Source organism: Panulirus ornatus, chromosome 5, assembly GCF_036320965.1.
Source record: "Panulirus ornatus isolate Po-2019 chromosome 5, ASM3632096v1, whole genome shotgun sequence".
NCBI classification, from domain to species: Eukaryota; Metazoa; Arthropoda; class Malacostraca; order Decapoda; family Palinuridae; genus Panulirus; species Panulirus ornatus.
The window spans coordinates 351906-367911 of record NC_092228.1 but is presented as its reverse complement, the minus strand read 5'-3'; the positions used below and the strand labels follow the sequence as shown (position 1 = coordinate 367911).

General features: G+C 42.9%; 1 protein-coding gene across 2 annotated transcripts in view; it reads left to right on the top strand.

The window, feature by feature from the left end:
- LOC139747028 (uncharacterized) overlaps nt 1-16006 on the top strand; it is a 585752-nt gene that overhangs the window by 296054 nt on the left and 273692 nt on the right. For both annotated transcript variants that reach the window (XM_071658778.1, XM_071658771.1), the window contains one exon: nt 11899-12014. In XM_071658778.1, the coding sequence (XP_071514879.1) occupies nt 11899-12014 (116 nt within the window). The remainder of the gene's footprint in view (nt 1-11898; nt 12015-16006) is intronic.

Here is a 16006-nt window from a genome sequence, read left to right as displayed (position 1 = left end):
GGTTTGGATGGTATTGCAGTGGAATTTATTAAAAAAGGGGGTGACTGTATTGTTGACTGGTTGGTAAGGTTATTTAATGTATGTATGACTCATGGTGAGGTGCCTGAGGATTGGCGGAATGCGTGCATAGTGCCATTGTACAAAGGCAAAGGGGATAAGAGTGAGTGCTCAAATTACAGAGGTATAAGTTTGTTGAGTATTCCTGGTAAATTATATGGGAGGGTATTGATTGAGAGGGTGAAGGCATGTACAGAGCATCAGATTGGGGAAGAGCAGTGTGGTTTCAGAAGTGGTAGAGGATGTGTGGATCAGGTGTTTGCTTTGAAGAATGTATGTGAGAAATACTTAGAAAAGCAAATGGATTTGTATGTAGCATTTATGGATCTGGAGAAGGCATATGATAGAGTTGATAGAGATGCTCTGTGGAAGGTATTAAGAATATATGGTGTGGGAGGAAAGTTGTTAGAAGCAGTGAAAAGTTTTTATCGAGGGTGTAAGGCATGTGTACGTGTAGGAAGAGAGGAAAGTGATTGGTTCTCAGTGAATGTAGGTTTGCGGCAGGGGTGTGTGATGTCTCCATGGTTGTTTAATTTGTTTATGGATGGGGTTGTTAGGGAGGTAAATGCAAGAGTTTTGGAAAGAGGGGCAAGTATGAAGTCTGTTGGGGATGAGAGAGCTTGGGAAGTGAGTCAGTTGTTGTTCGCTGATGATACAGCGCTGGTGGCTGATTCATGTGAGAAACTGCAGAAGCTGGTGACTGAGTTTGGTAAAGTGTGTGGAAGAAGAAAGTTAAGAGTAAATGTGAATAAGAGCAAGGTTATTAGGTACAGTAGGGTTGAGGGTCAAGTCAATTGGGAGGTGAGTTTGAATGGAGAAAAACTGGAGGAAGTGAAGTGTTTTAGATATCTGGGAGTGGATCTGGCAGCGGATGGAACCATGGAAGCGGAAGTGGATCATAGGGTGGGGGAGGGGGCGAAAATTCTGGGAGCCTTGAAGAATGTGTGGAAGTCGAGAACATTATCTCGGAAAGCAAAAATGGGTATGTTTGAAGGAATAGTGGTTCCAACAATGTTGTATGGTTGCGAGGCGTGGGCTATGGATAGAGTTGTGCGCAGGAGGATGGATGTGCTGGAAATGAGATGTTTGAGGACAATGTGTGGTGTGAGGTGGTTTGATCGAGTGAGTAACGTAAGGGTAAGAGAGATGTGTGGAAATAAAAAGAGCGTGGTTGAGAGAGCAGAAGAGGGTGTTTTGAAGTGGTTTGGGCACATGGAGAGGATGAGTGAGGAAAGATTGACCAAGAGGATATATGTGTCGGAGGTGGGGGGAGCAAGGAGAAGAGGGAGACCAAATTGGAGGTGGAAAGATGGAGTGAAAAAGATTTTGTGTGATCGGGGCCTGAACATGCAGGAGGGTGAAAGGAGGGCAAGGAATAGAGTGAATTGGATCGATGTGGTATACCGGGGTTGACGTGCTGTCAGTGGATTGAATCAAGGCATGTGAAGCGTCTGGGGTAAACCATGGAAAGCTGTGTAGGTATGTATATTTGCGTGTGTGGACGTATGTATATACATGTGTATGGGGGGGGGTTGGGCCATTTCTTTCGTCTGTTTCCTTGTGCTACCTCGCAAACACGGGAGACAGCGACAAAGTATAAAAAAAAAAATATATATATATATATATATATATATATATATATATATATATATATATATATATATATATATATATATATATATATGCAAGAGTTTTAGAGAGAGGAGCAAGTATGCAGTCTGTTGTGGATGAGAGAGCTTGGGGAGTGAGTCAGTTGTTGTTCACTGATGATACAGTGCTGGTGGCTGATTCGGGTGAGAAACTGCAGAAGCTGGTGACTGAGTTTGGTAAAGTGTGGAAAGAAGAAAGCTGAGTGAGAGTAAATGTGAATAAGAGCAAGGTTATTAGGTACAGGAGGGGACAAGTCAATTGGAAGGTAAGTTTGAATGGAGAAAAACTGGAGGAAGTGAAGTATTTTAGATATCTGGGAGTGGATTTGGTAGCGGATGGAACCATGGAAGCGGAAGTGAATCATAGGGTGGGGGAGGGGGCGAAAATTCTGGGAGCGTTGAAAAATGTGTGGAAGGCAAAAACGTTTTCTTGGAAAGCAAAAATGGGTACAGTGGTTCCAACAATGCTATATGGTTGCAAGGCGTGGGCTAGATAGACTTGTGTGGAGGAGGGTGGATGTGTTGGAAATGAGATGTTTGAGGACAATGTGTGGTATGAGGTGGTTTACTTGAGTAAGTAATGGAAGGGTAAGAGAGATGTGAGGTACTAAAAAGAGTGTGGTTGAGAGAGCAGAAGAGGGTGTTTTGAAATGTTTTGGCCACATGGAGAGAGTGAGGAAAAATTGACAAAGAGGATATATGTGTCAGAGGTGGAGGAAATGAGAAGAAGTCGGAGACCAAATTGGAGGTGGAAAGATGGAGTGAAAAATGGATTGAATGGATTGAACCAGGGCATGTGAAGCATCTGGGGTAAACCTTGGAAAGTTTTGTGGGGCCTTGATATGGAAAGGGAGCTGTGGTTTTGGTGCATTATACATGACAGCTAGAGACTGAGTGTGAATGAATGTGGCCTTTGTTGTCTTTTCCTAGTGCTACCTCGCACGCATGTGGGGGGAGGGGGTTGTCATTTCATGTGTGGTGGGGTGGCAATTGGAATGAATAAAAGCAGCACCTATGAATTATGTACATGTGTATATATGTATATGTCTGTTTATGTCACGCGGGGAGTGCTCATCCTCCTCGAAGGCTCAGAGTGGGGTGCCAAAATGTGTGTGGATGTAACCAAGACGTGAAAAAAGGAGAGATAGGTAGTATGTTTGAGGAAAGGAACCTGGATGTTTTGGCTCTGAGTGAAACGAAGCTCAAGGGTAAAGGGGAAGAGTGGTTTGGGAATGTCTGGGGAGTAAAGTCAGGGGTTAGTGAGAGGACAAGAGCAAGGGAAGGAGTAGCAATACTCCTTAAACAGGAGTTGTGAGAGTATGTGATAGAATGTAAGAAAGTAAATTCTCGATTAATATGGGTAAAACTGAAAGTTGATGGAGAGAGGTGGGTGATTATTGGTGCATATGCACCTGGGCATGAGAAGAAAGATCATGAGAGGCAAGTGTTTTGGGAGCAGCTGAATGAGTGTGTTAGTGGTTTTGATGCACGAGACCGGGTTATAGTGATGGGTGATTTGAATGCAAAGGTGAGTAATGTGGCAGTTGAGGGAATAATTGGTATACATGGGGTGTTCAGTGTTGTAAATGGAAATGGTGAAGAGCTTGTAGATTTATGTGCTGAAAAAGGACTGATGATTGGGAATACCTGGTTTAAAAAGCGAGATATACATAAGTATACTTATGTAAGTAGGAGAGATGGCCAGAGAGCGTTATTGGATTACGTGTTAATTGACAGGCGTGCGAAAGAGAGACTTTTGGATGTTAATGTGCTGAGAGGTGCAACTGGAGGGATGTCTGATCATTATCTTGTGGAGGCAAAGGTGAAGATTTGTATGGGTTTTCAGAAAAGAAGAGTGAATGTTGGGGTGAAGAGGGTGGTGAGAGTAAGTGAGCTTGGGAAGGAGACCTGTGTGAGGAAGTACCAGGAGAGACTGAGTACAGAATGGAAAAAGGTGAGAACAATGGAAGTAAGGGGAGTGGGGGAGGAATGGGATGTATTTAGGGAATCAGTGATGGATTGCGCAAAAGATGCTTGTGGCATGAGAAGAGTGGGAGGTGGGTTGATTAGAAAGGGTAGTGAGTGGTGGGATGAAGAAGTAAGAGTATTAGTGAAAGAGAAGAGAGAGGCATTTGGACGATTTTTGCAGGGAAAAAATGCAATTGAGTGGGAGATGTATAAAAGAAAGAGACAGGAGGTCAAGAGAAAGGTGCAAGAGGTGAAAAAAAGGGCAAATGAGAGTTGGGGTGAGAGAGTATCATTAAATTTTAGGGAGAATAAAAAGATGTTCTGGAAGGAGGTAAATAAAGTGCGTAAGACAAGGGAGCAAATGGGAACTTCAGTGAAGGGTGCAAATGGGGAGGTGATAACAAGTAGTGGTGATGTGAGGAGATGGAGTGAGTATTTTGAAGGTTTGTTGAATGTGTTTGATGATAGAGTGGCAGATATAGGATGTTTTGGTCGAGGTGGTGTGCAAAGTGAGAGGGTTGGGGAAAATGATTTGGTAAACAGAGAAGAGGTAGTGAAAGCTTTGCGGAAGATGAAAGCCGGCAAGGCAGCAGGTTTGGATGGTATTGCAGTGGAATTTATTAAAAAAGGGGGTGACTGTATTGTTGACTGGTTGGTAAGGTTATTTAATGTATGTATGACTCATGGTGAGGTGCCTGAGGATTGGCGGAATGCGTGCATAGTGCCATTGTACAAAGGCAAAGGGGATAAGAGTGAGTGCTCAAATTACAGAGGTATAAGTTTGTTGAGTATTCCTGGTAAAGTATATGGGAGGGTATTGATTGAGAGGGTGAAGGCATGTACAGAGCATCAGATTGGGGAAGAGCAGGGTGGTTTCAGAAGTGGTAGAGGATGTGTGGATCAGGTGTTTGCTTTGAAGAATGTATGTGAGAAATACTTAGAAAAGCAAATGGATTTGTATGTAGCATTTGTGGATCTGGAGAAGGCATATGATAGAGTTGATAGAGATGCTCTGTGGAAGGTATTAAGAATATATGGTGTGGGAGGAAAGTTGTTAGAAGCAGTGAAAAGTTTTTATCGAGGATGTAAGGCATGTGTACGTGTAGGAAGAGAGGAAAGTGATTGGTTCTCAGTGAATGTAGGTTTGCGGCAGGGGTGTGTGATGTCTCCATGGTTGTTTAATTTGTTTATGGATGGGGTTGTTAGGGAGGTAAATGCAAGAGTTTTGGAAAGAGGGGCAAGTATGAAGTCTGTTGGGGATGAGAGAGCTTGGGAAGTGTCAGTTGTTGTTCGCTGATGATACAGCGCTGGTGGCTGATTCATGTGAGAAACTGCAGAAGCTGGTGACTGAGTTTGGTAAAGTGTGTGGATGAAGAAAGTTAAGAGTAAATGTGAATAAGAGCAAGGTTATTAGGTACAGTAGGGTTGAGGGTCAAGTCAATTGGGAGGTGAGTTTGAATGGAGAAAAACTGGAGGAAGTGAAGTGTTTTAGATATCCGGGAGTGGATCTGGCAGCGGATGGAACCATGGAAGCGGAAGTGGATCATAGGGTGGGGGAGGGGCGAAAATTCTGGGAGCCTTGAAGAATGTGTGGAAGTCGAGAACATTATCTCGGAAAGCAAAAATGGGTATGTTTGAAGGAATAGTGGTTCCAACAATGTTGTATGGTTGTGAGGCGTGGGCTATGGATAGAGTTGTGCACAGAAGGATGGATGTGCTGGAAATGAGATGTTTGAGGACAGTGTGTGGTGTGAGGTGGTTTGATTGAGTAAGTAACGTAAGGGTAAGAGAGATGTGTGGAAATAAAAAGAGCGTGGTTGAGAGAGCAGAAGAGGGTGTTTTTAAATGGTTTGGGCACATGGAGAGAATGAGTGAGGAAAGATTGACCAAGAGGATATATGTGTCGGAGGTGGAGGGAACGAGGAGAAGAGGGAGACCAAATTGGAGGTGGAAAGATGGAGTGAAAAAGATTTTGTGTGATCGGGGCCTGAACATGCAGGAGGGTGAAAGGAGGGCAAGGAATAGAGTGAATTGGAGCGATGTGGTATACCGGGGTTGACGTGCTGTCAGTGGATTGAATCGGGGCATGTGAAGCGTCTGGGTTAAACCATGGAAAGCTGTGTAAGTATGTATATTTGCGTGTGTGGACGTATGTATATACATGTGTATGGGGGTGGGTTGGGCCATTTCTTTCGTCTCTTTCCTTGCGCTACCTTGCAAACACGCGGGAGACAGCGACAAAGCAAAAAAAAAAAAAAAAAAATATATATATATATATATATATATATATATATATATATATATATACTAATCTTCACCTTAGCCTCCACAAGATAATGATCAGACATCCCTCCAGTTGCACCTCTCAGCACATTAACATCCAAAAGTCTCTCTTTCGCACGCCTGTCAATTAACACGTAATCCAATAACGCTCTCTGGCCATCTCTCCTACTTACATAAGTATACTTATGTATATCTCGCTTTTTAAACCAGGTATTCCCAATCATCAGTCCTTTTTCAGCACATAAATCTACAAGCTCTTCACCATTTCCATTTACAACACTGAACACCCCATGCATACCAATTATTCCCTCAACTGCCACATTACTCACCTTTGCATTCAAATCACCCATCACTATAACCCGGTCTCGTGCATCAAAACCGCTAACACACTCATTTAGCTGCTCCCAAAACACTTGCCTCTCATGATCTTTCTTCTCATGCCCAGGTGCATATGCACCAATAATCACCCACCTCTCTCCATCAACTTTCAATTTTACCCATATTAATCGAGAATTTACTTTCTTACATTCTATCACATACTCCCACAACTCCTGTTTCAGGAGTATTGCTACTCCTTCCCTTGCTCTTGTCCTCTCACTAACCCCTGACTTCACTCCCCAGACATTTCCAAACCACTCTTCCCCTTTACCCTTGAGCTTCGTTTCACTCAGAGCCAAAACATCCAGGTTCCTTTCCTCAAACATACTACCTATCTCTCCTTTTTTCACATCTTGGTTACATCCACACACATTTAGGCACCCCACTCTGAGCCTTCGAGGAGGATGATCACTCCCCGCGTGACTCCTTCTTCTGTTTCCCATTTTAGAAAGTTAATACAAGGAGGGGAGGATTTCCGGCCCCCCGCTCCCGTCCCCTCTAGTGAAGAAGGTGGTGAGAGTAAGTGAGCTTGGGAAGGAGACCTGTGTGGGGAAGTACCAGGAGAGACTGTGTACAGAATGGAAAAAGGTGAGAACAATGGAAGTAAGGGGAGTGGGGGAGGAATGGGATGTATTTAGGGAATCAGTGATGGATTGCGCAAAAGATGCTTGTGGCATGAGAAGAGTGGGAGGTGGGCTGTTTAGAAAGGGTAGTGAGTGGTGGGATGAAGAAGTAAGAGTATTAGTGAAAGAGAAGAGAGAGGCATTTGGACGATTTTTGCAGGGAAAAAATGCAATTGAGTGGGAGAAGTATAAAAGAAAGAGACAGGAGGTCAAGAGAAAGGTGCAAGAGGTGAAAAAAAGGGCAAATGAGAGTTGGGGTGAGAGACTATCAGTAAATTTTAGGGAGAATAAAAAGATGTTCTGGAAGGAGGTAAATAGGGTGCGTAAGACAAGGGAGCAAATGGGAACTTCAGTGAAGGGCGTAAATGGGGAGGTGATAACAAGTAGCGGTGATGTGAGAAGGAGATGGAATGAGTATTTTGAAGGTTTGTTGAATGTGTCTGATGACAGAGTGGCAGATATAGGGTGTTTTGGTCGAGGTGGTGTGCAAAGTGAGAGGGTTAGGGAAAATGAGTTGGTAAACAGAGAAGAGGTAGTAAAAGCTTTGCGGAAGATGAAAGCCGGCAAGGCAGCAGGTTTGGATGGTATTGCAGTGGAATTTATTAAGAAAGGGGGTGACTGTATTGTTGACTGGTTGGTAAGGTTATTTAATGTATGTATGACTCATGGTGAGGTGCCTGAGGATTGGCGGAATGCATGCATAGTGCCATTGTACAAAGGCAAAGGGGATAAGAGTGAGTGCTCAAATTACAGAGGTATAAGTTTGTTGAGTATTCCTGGTAAATTATATGGGAGGGTATTGATTGAGAGGGTGAAGGCATGTACAGAGCATCAGATTGGGGAAGAGCAGTGCGGTTTCAGAAGTGGTAGAGGATGTGTGGATCAGGTGTTTGCTTTGAAGAATGTATGTGAGAAATACTTAGAAAAGCAAATGGATTTGTATGTAGCATTTATGGATCTGGAGAAGGCATATGATAGAGTTGATAGAGATGCTCTGTGGAAGGTATTAAGAATATATGGTGTGGGAGGCAAGTTGTTAGAAGCAGTGAAAAGTTTTTATCGAGGATGTAAGGCATGTGTACGTGTAGGAAGAGAGGAAAGTGATTGGTTCTCAGTGAATGTAGGTTTGCGGCAGGGGTGTGTGATGTCTCCATGGTTGTTTAATTTGTTTATGGATGGGGTTGTTAAGGAGGTAAATGCAAGAGTCTTGGAAAGAGGGGCAAGTATGAAGTCTGTTGGGGATGAGAGAGCTTGGGAAGTGAGTCAGTTGTTGTTCGCTGATGATAAAGCGCTGGTGGCGGATTCATGTGAGAAACTGCAGAAGCTGGTGACTGAGTTTGGTAAAGTGTGTGGAAGAAGAAAGTTAAGAGTAAATGTGAATAAGAGCAAGGTTATTAGGTACAGTAGGGTTGAGGGTCAAGTCAATTGGGAGGTGAGTTTGAATGGAGAAAAACTGGAGGAAGTGAAGTGTTTTAGATATCTGGGAGTGGATCTGGCAGCGGATGGAACCATGGAAGCGGAAGTGGATCATAGGGTGGGGGAGGGGGCGAAAATTCTGGGGGCCTTGAAGAATGTGTGGAAGTCGAGAACATTATCTCGGAAAGCAAAAATGGGTATGTTTGAAGGAATAGTAGTTCCAACAATGTTGTATTGTTGCGAGGCATGGGCTATGGATAGAGTTGTGCACAGGAGGATGGATGTGCTGGAAATGAGATGTTTGAGGACAGTGTGTGGTGTGAGGTGGTTTGATCGAGTAAGTAACGTAAGGGTAAGAGAGATGTGTGGAAATAAAAAGAGCGTGGTTGAGAGAGCAGAAGAGGGTGTTTTTAAATGGTTTGGGCACATGGAGAGAATGAGTGAGGAAAGATTGACCAAGAGGATATATGTGTCGGAGGTGGAGGGAACGAGGAGAAGAGGGAGACCAAATTGGAGGTGGAAAGATGGAGTGAAAAAGATTTTGTGTGATCGGGGCCTGAACATGCAGGAGGGTGAAAGGAGGGCAAGGAATAGAGTGAATTGGAGCGATGTGGTATACCGGGGTTGACGTGCTGTCAGTGGATTGAATCGGGGCATGTGAAGCGTCTGGGTTAAACCATGGAAAGCTGTGTAGGTATGTATATTTGCGTGTGTGGACGTATGTATATACATGTGTATGGGGGTGGGTTGGGCCATTTCTTTCGTCTGTTTCCTTGCGCTACCTCGCAAACACTCGGGAGACAGCGACAAAGCAAAAAAAAAAAAAAAAAAAGAATATATATACTGGCTTTGAGTCAGTGGTTGTTCGCTGATGATACAGCGCTGGTGGCTGATTCATGTGAGAAACTGCAGAAGCTGGTGACTGAGTTTGGTAAAGTGTGTGGAAGAAGAAAGTTAAGAGTAAATGTGAATAAGAGCAAGGCTATTAGGTACAGTAGGGTTGAGGGTCAAGTAAATTGGGAGGTGAGTTTGAATGGAGAAAAACTGGAGGAAGTGAAGTGTTTTAGATATCTGGGAGTGGATCTGGCAGCGGATGGAACCATGGAAGCAGAATTGGACCATAGGGTGGGGGAGGGGGCGAAAATTCTGGGAGCCTTGAAGAATGTGTGGAAGTCGAGAACATTATCTCGGAAAGCAAGAATGGGTATGTTTGAAGGAATGGTGGTTCCAACAATGTTGTATGGTTGCGGGGCATGGGCTGTGGATGGAGTTGTGCGCGCGAGGATGGATGTGCTGGAAGTGGGATGTCTGAGGACAGTGTGTGGTGTGAGGTGGTTTGATCGAGTGGGTGGCGTGGGGGTGAGGGGGATGTGTGGAAATAAAAGGAGCGTGGTTGAGAGAGCAGAAGAGGGTGTTTTGAAGTGGTTTGGGCACATGGAGAGGATGAGTGAGGAAAGGTTGACCGAGGGGGTATGTGTGTCGGAGGTGGAGGGAGCGAGGAGAGGAGGGAGACCAAATTGGGGGTGGAAAGGTGGAGTGGGGGAGATTTTGTGTGATCAGGGCCTGAACTTGCGGGAGGGTGGGGGGAGGGCGAGGAATGGAGTGAATTGGAGCAGTGTGGTATACCGGGGTTGGCGTGCTGTCAGTGGATTGAATCAGGACATGTGAAGCGTCTGGGGTAAACCATGGAAAGCTGTGTAGGTATGTATATGTGCGTGTGTGGACGTATGTATATACATGTGTATGGGGGGGGTTGGGCCATTTCTTTCGTCTGTTTCCTTGCGCTACCTCGCAAACGCGGGAGACAGCGACAAAGTATAAAAAAAAAAAAAAAAAATATATATATATATATATATATATATATATATATATATATATATATATATATATATATATATATATATTCATGTGTGTGCATTCCTGTGTGTTGTAGAAGGCAATGAAAGGAGGTGGGAGCAAGGGGCTAGAAATCCTCCCCTCCAATTTTACTTTTTCAAAAGGAGGAACAGAGAAGGCAGCAAAGTGAGGATTTTTCCCTCAAAGGCTGACCCATGTATTCCTTACATTTCCTTGCTATTGTCGGAAGTGGCAGAAATGTATGAAAAAATATGTTTATGTATATATACATGCTTGTGCATTTCTATATATATATATATGTGTGTGTATATCAGTGGATGGGTCTTTCTTAGTCTGTTTCCTGGCACTGCCTCACCAATGCAGGAAATGGCAGTCAAGTATAAGATTAAATAGATAAAATAAATGATATCCCAAAGGTAGAAGAGAAATTCTGCCTCCTATTCCCTGTGTGCCATAGAAGGTGCGTAAAGTTGGTGGGAGCAGGGTACTGGAATACCTCTACTTCTTTTATTTCAATTTCTAAAAGAGGAAACAGAAGAAGGAGTCAGGCAGGGAATGCTCACCCTCCTCAAGTGCTCAGAGTGGGGTGTCTGAATGTGTATGGTTGTAACCAAGATGAGAAGAGAGGAGTAGAGATAGGTAGTATGTTTGAGGAAAGAAACCTGGATGTTCTGGCTTTGAATGAAACAAAGCTCATGGGTAAATGGAAAGAATGGTTTGGAAATGTGAAAGCTGGGTTATTATTGGTGCTTATGTACCTGAACATAAGAAGAAAGATCATGAAAGGCAAATGTTTTGGGAGCAGGTGAGTCAGCAGACTGTGTATTAGTGATAGGTGATGTAAATGTGAAGGTAATTAATTTGGCAGTTGAATGTATAATTGGGGAGCATGGGATATTCAGTGTTATTAATGGAAACAGGGTGAAGAGCTTGTAGAGTTTTGTGCTGATAAAAGCCTGATAATTGGGAATACCTGGTTTAAAAAGGGATAAACACAAGTACATGCGAGTAGGAGAGATGGTCATTGGGCATTATTAGATTACATATTAATTGATAAGCATGTAAATGAGAGACTTTTAAAAGTAAGTATGATGAGAGGGGCAACTGGTAGGATGTCTGATCACTATCTTGTAGATGTGAGGATGAAGAATTGTAGAGGTTTTTGAAAAAGAGTAAACAATGTTGAGAAGAGAGTGGTTAAGTAAGTAAGCTTGTAATGAGACCACACACACCTCTGTGCATGTTCTTTTAAAACCTAGAAGTGTATGATTGAAAACCAACTTGAAAGATTTTAGCTTTGATTTTAAATTTTCTTCATTTAAAGGACTTTACGGGAGTATATTTTTACATTACTCTACTCCATTACCATTTGAATAAGCTGTTAGGAATCACAATTGAAAAGTGTCGTGGTGTTGTTGTAAGTGAACTGGATTGAGGTTATTTTCAGTGATACAGGATGTGCATCTTATAAGTATATGTAGAATGAATGTAATAGAACATGTTTTTGCTGATATGAACATGTATTCTATCATAGCATGTAAATGCATAATGTCCTTTTCTGACTAAGAACCCTCATGTTTCCCCTCTCCCATCTTTTTGAAACCCACCTAGAATTGTGTAAGTATGTGACAAGTTGTATATGTATGATGATGGAAATCTGTTGTCAGGTGGGAGTGAAATGGGTGGACAGATAAACCAGCAGCTGTTGTTGGGACTTCAACAGTGTTTCTCACAGCTTCACCTCCACTCGCTAGAGATTCAGGCACTGAGCAAGCACCTTCAGGTGAGGCGACCATTTTTCTTGCCGCCATACTTCCCACCCTACTAATAGTGGCCAAAAGGGTGAAGATAGTCCAATGTCATCACTACTTGGTAGGTTGATCATGTTATAATTCTTGTAAACGGTCTGGAAAAGTAACAGCTCCTAGATGATGATTATGGCTTAGCTCTCATCTTAGGTTTCATTACATGCTAGAAAATGGAAATAGACTTAATGAACTGAGCAGAATTGAAAACAGGAAAAAGATTTGATTTTTATAAAGTCATGATTATGATCCCTCTGTATTTGAATAAGCTGATGGATGTACATTAACTCAACTGTAAGAGCCTGTTTTTTCCATGCCAGCTCATCTACAGCCTAGTAGACTTGTACATTGGGTTGAACTCGTCTCAAAGTTAGTCATAATAAAATTCAGTGATTTTTGGAAGCTGTATTTCTGACATTTTCAGGTGTAGCTTTTTAACATTACCTTTGAACCTCATTTGTCCACTTGGGCAAGTGTGCTAAATTTCACCAGAATTGAAGCCATAATTGTCTGTGTGAAGGCTTGGGTTGCCATTGGAAATGCAAGAGATGAAGATTCTTTGTGTTACTAATGAAATGGGAATATGAGAACATTGATATGTTGAGAATTATGCAGTATTGAAATCAGATTATTAAATTTGTTTTATTCTTAGCTGTAGCAGGTTTGATTACATGATTTGCATATGTCTGATTAGGGAAGTACTTAGGGAAAATTAGATGTATAATTCTTTACATTTGTTTGGGATGATTGAGTGCCATTACGGTTTAAGCCTTTAGCATCTAAGATGTGAGTGTATAACAAAGACTATACTTTGAAAAGGAAAGTAATTACTCTGTATCTATATCTTTAACTGTTTGATCCACAAATAGAAAATGATAATTTTCGTTCAGTTTGGAAGTAGCTATGCCCAGTCTTTGTTGATCTTGGATTGAAGTTTGTGATAGACTCTCTCCTCCGCCATGAATTGCCCAGAAAATGTACAGAAAGTCATTCTTGATCTCTTGATCTCTTATTAAATTTCATGGGGTAGATTATGGAGAGCGGCTAAAACTATTAAACTCATAGAGCATGTAATTACATTTAGTCCTTTGGTCTTGAGTTATTTCTTTTATAGGAATTATTGTTATAGATGTGTTTTTGTATTGAAACTTGTATGATTTTTGTTAAGTCTGCTGGCCATTTCTTTGTTCCATTATCTTATTTCCAATTTTGTTTTAGATATGGATTAACTACAATTATCACAATCCTCATTTACTTTATCTATCTATCTTTATATATTTCTTTCTTTCTTTCAAACTATTCGCCATCTCCCACATTAGCAAGGTAGCGTTAAGAACAGAGGAGTGGGCCTCTGAGGGAATATCCTCACCTGGCCCCCTTCTCTGTTCCTTCTTTTGGGGGGAAAAAAAAAAAAAAAAAAAAGAGGGGAGGATTTCCAGCCCCCGCTCCCTCCCCTTTAAGTCGCCTTCTATGACACGCAGGGAATACGTAGGAAGTATTCTTTCTCCCCTATACAATTTTTTTTTTTTTTTTTTTTTCTTTGTCGCTGTCTCCCGCGTTTGCGAGGTAGCGCAAGGAAACAGACGAAAGAAATGGCCCAACCCACCCCCATACACATGTATATACATACGTCCACACACGCAAATATACATACCTACACAGCTTTCCATGGTTTACCCCAGACGCTTCACATGCCCTGATTCAATCCACTGACAGCACGTCAACCCCGGTATACCACATCGCTCCAATTCACTCTATTCCTTGCCCTCCTTTCACCCTCCTGCATGTTCAGGCCCCGATCACACAAAATCTTTTTCACTCCATCTTTCCACCTCCAATTTGGTCTCCCTCTTCTCCTCGTTCCCTCCACCTCCGACACATATATCCTCTTGGTCAATCTTTCCTCACTCATTCTCTCCATGTGACCAAACCATTTCAAAACACCCTCCTCTGCTCTCTCAACCACGCTCTTTTTATTTCCACACATCTCTCTTACCCTTACGTTACTTACTCGATCAAACCACCTCGCACCACACATTGTCCTCAAACATCTCATTTCCAGCACATCCATCCTCCTGCGCACAACTCTATCCATAGTCCACGCCTCGCAACCATACAACATTGTTGGAACCACTATTCCTTCAAACATACCCATTTTTGCTCTCCGAGATAATGTTCTCGACTTCCACACATTCTTCAAGGCTCCCAGAATTTTCGCCCCCTCCCCCACCCTATGATCCACTTCCGCTTCCATGGTTCCATCCGCTGCCAGATCCACTCCCAGATATCTAAAACACTTCACTTCCTCCAGTTTTTCTCCATTCAAACTCACCTCCCAGTTGACTTGACCCTCAACCCTACTGTACCTAATAGCCTTGCTCTTATTCACATTTACTCTTAACTTTCTTCTTTCACACACTTTACCAAACTCAGTCACCAATTTCTGTAGTTTCTCACATGAATCAGCCACCAGCGCTGTATCATCAGCGAACAACAACTGACTCACTTCCCAAGCTCTCTCATCCCCAATTTTGCTTTGTCGCTGTCTCCTGCGTTTGCGAGGTAGCGCAAGGAAACAGACGAAAGAATTGGCCCAACCCACCCCCATACACATGTATATACATACACGTCCACACACGCAAATATACATACCTATACATCTCAATGTACACATATATATACACACACAGACACATACATATATACCCATGCACACAATTCACACTGTCTGCCTTTATTCATTCCCATCGCCACCTCGCCACACATGGAATACCATCCCCCTCCCCCCTCATGTGTGCGAGGTAGCGCTAGGAAAAGACAACAAAGGCCCCATTCGTTCACACTCAGTCTCTAGCTGTCATGCAATAATGCCCGAAACCACAGCTCCCTTTCCACATCCAGGCCCTACACAACTTTCCATGGTTTACCCCAGACGCTTCACATGCCCTGATTCAATCCACTGACAGCACGTCAACCCCGGTATACCACATCGATCCAATTCACTCTATTCCTTGCCCGCCTTTCACCGTCCTGCATGTTCAGGCCCCGATCACTCAAAATCTTTTTCACTCCATCTTTCCACCTCCAATTTGGTCTCCCACTTCTCCTCGTTCCCTTCACCTCCGACACATATATCCTCTTGGTCAATCTTTCCTCACTCATTCTCTCCATGTGCCCAAACCATTTCAAAACACCCTCTTCTGCTCTCTCAACCACGCTCTTTTTATTTCCACACATCTCTCTTACCCTTACATTACTTACTCGATCAAACCACCTCACACCACACATCGTCCTCAAACATCTCATTTCCATCACATCCACCCTCCTGCGCACAACTCTATCCATAGCCCACGCCTCACAACCATACAACATTGTTGGAACCACTATTCCTTCAAACATACCCATTTTTGCTTTCCTAGATAATGTTCTCGACTTCCAAACATTCTTCAAGACTCCCAGGATTTTCGCCCCCTCCCCCACCCTATGATTCACTTCCGCTTCCATGGTTCCATCCGCTGCCAGATCCACTCCCAGATATCTAAAACACTTTACTTCCTCCAGTTTTTCTCCATTCAAACTTACCTCCCAATTGACTTGACCCTCAACCCTACTGTTCCTAATAACCTTGCTCTTATTCACGTTTACTCTTAACTTTCTTTCACACACTTTACCAAACTCAGTCACCAGCTTCTGCAGTTTCTCACATGAATCAGCCACCAGCGCTGTATCATCAGCGAACAACAACTGACTCACTTCCCAAGCTCTCTCATCCACAACAGACTTCATACTTGCCCCTCTTTCCAAAACTCTTGCATTCACCTCCCTAACAACCCCATCCATAAACAAATTAAACAACCATGGAGACATCACACACCCCTGGCACAAACCTACATTCACTGAGAACCAATCACTTTCCTCTCTTCCTACACATACACATGCCTTACATCCTCGATAAAAACTTTTCACTGCT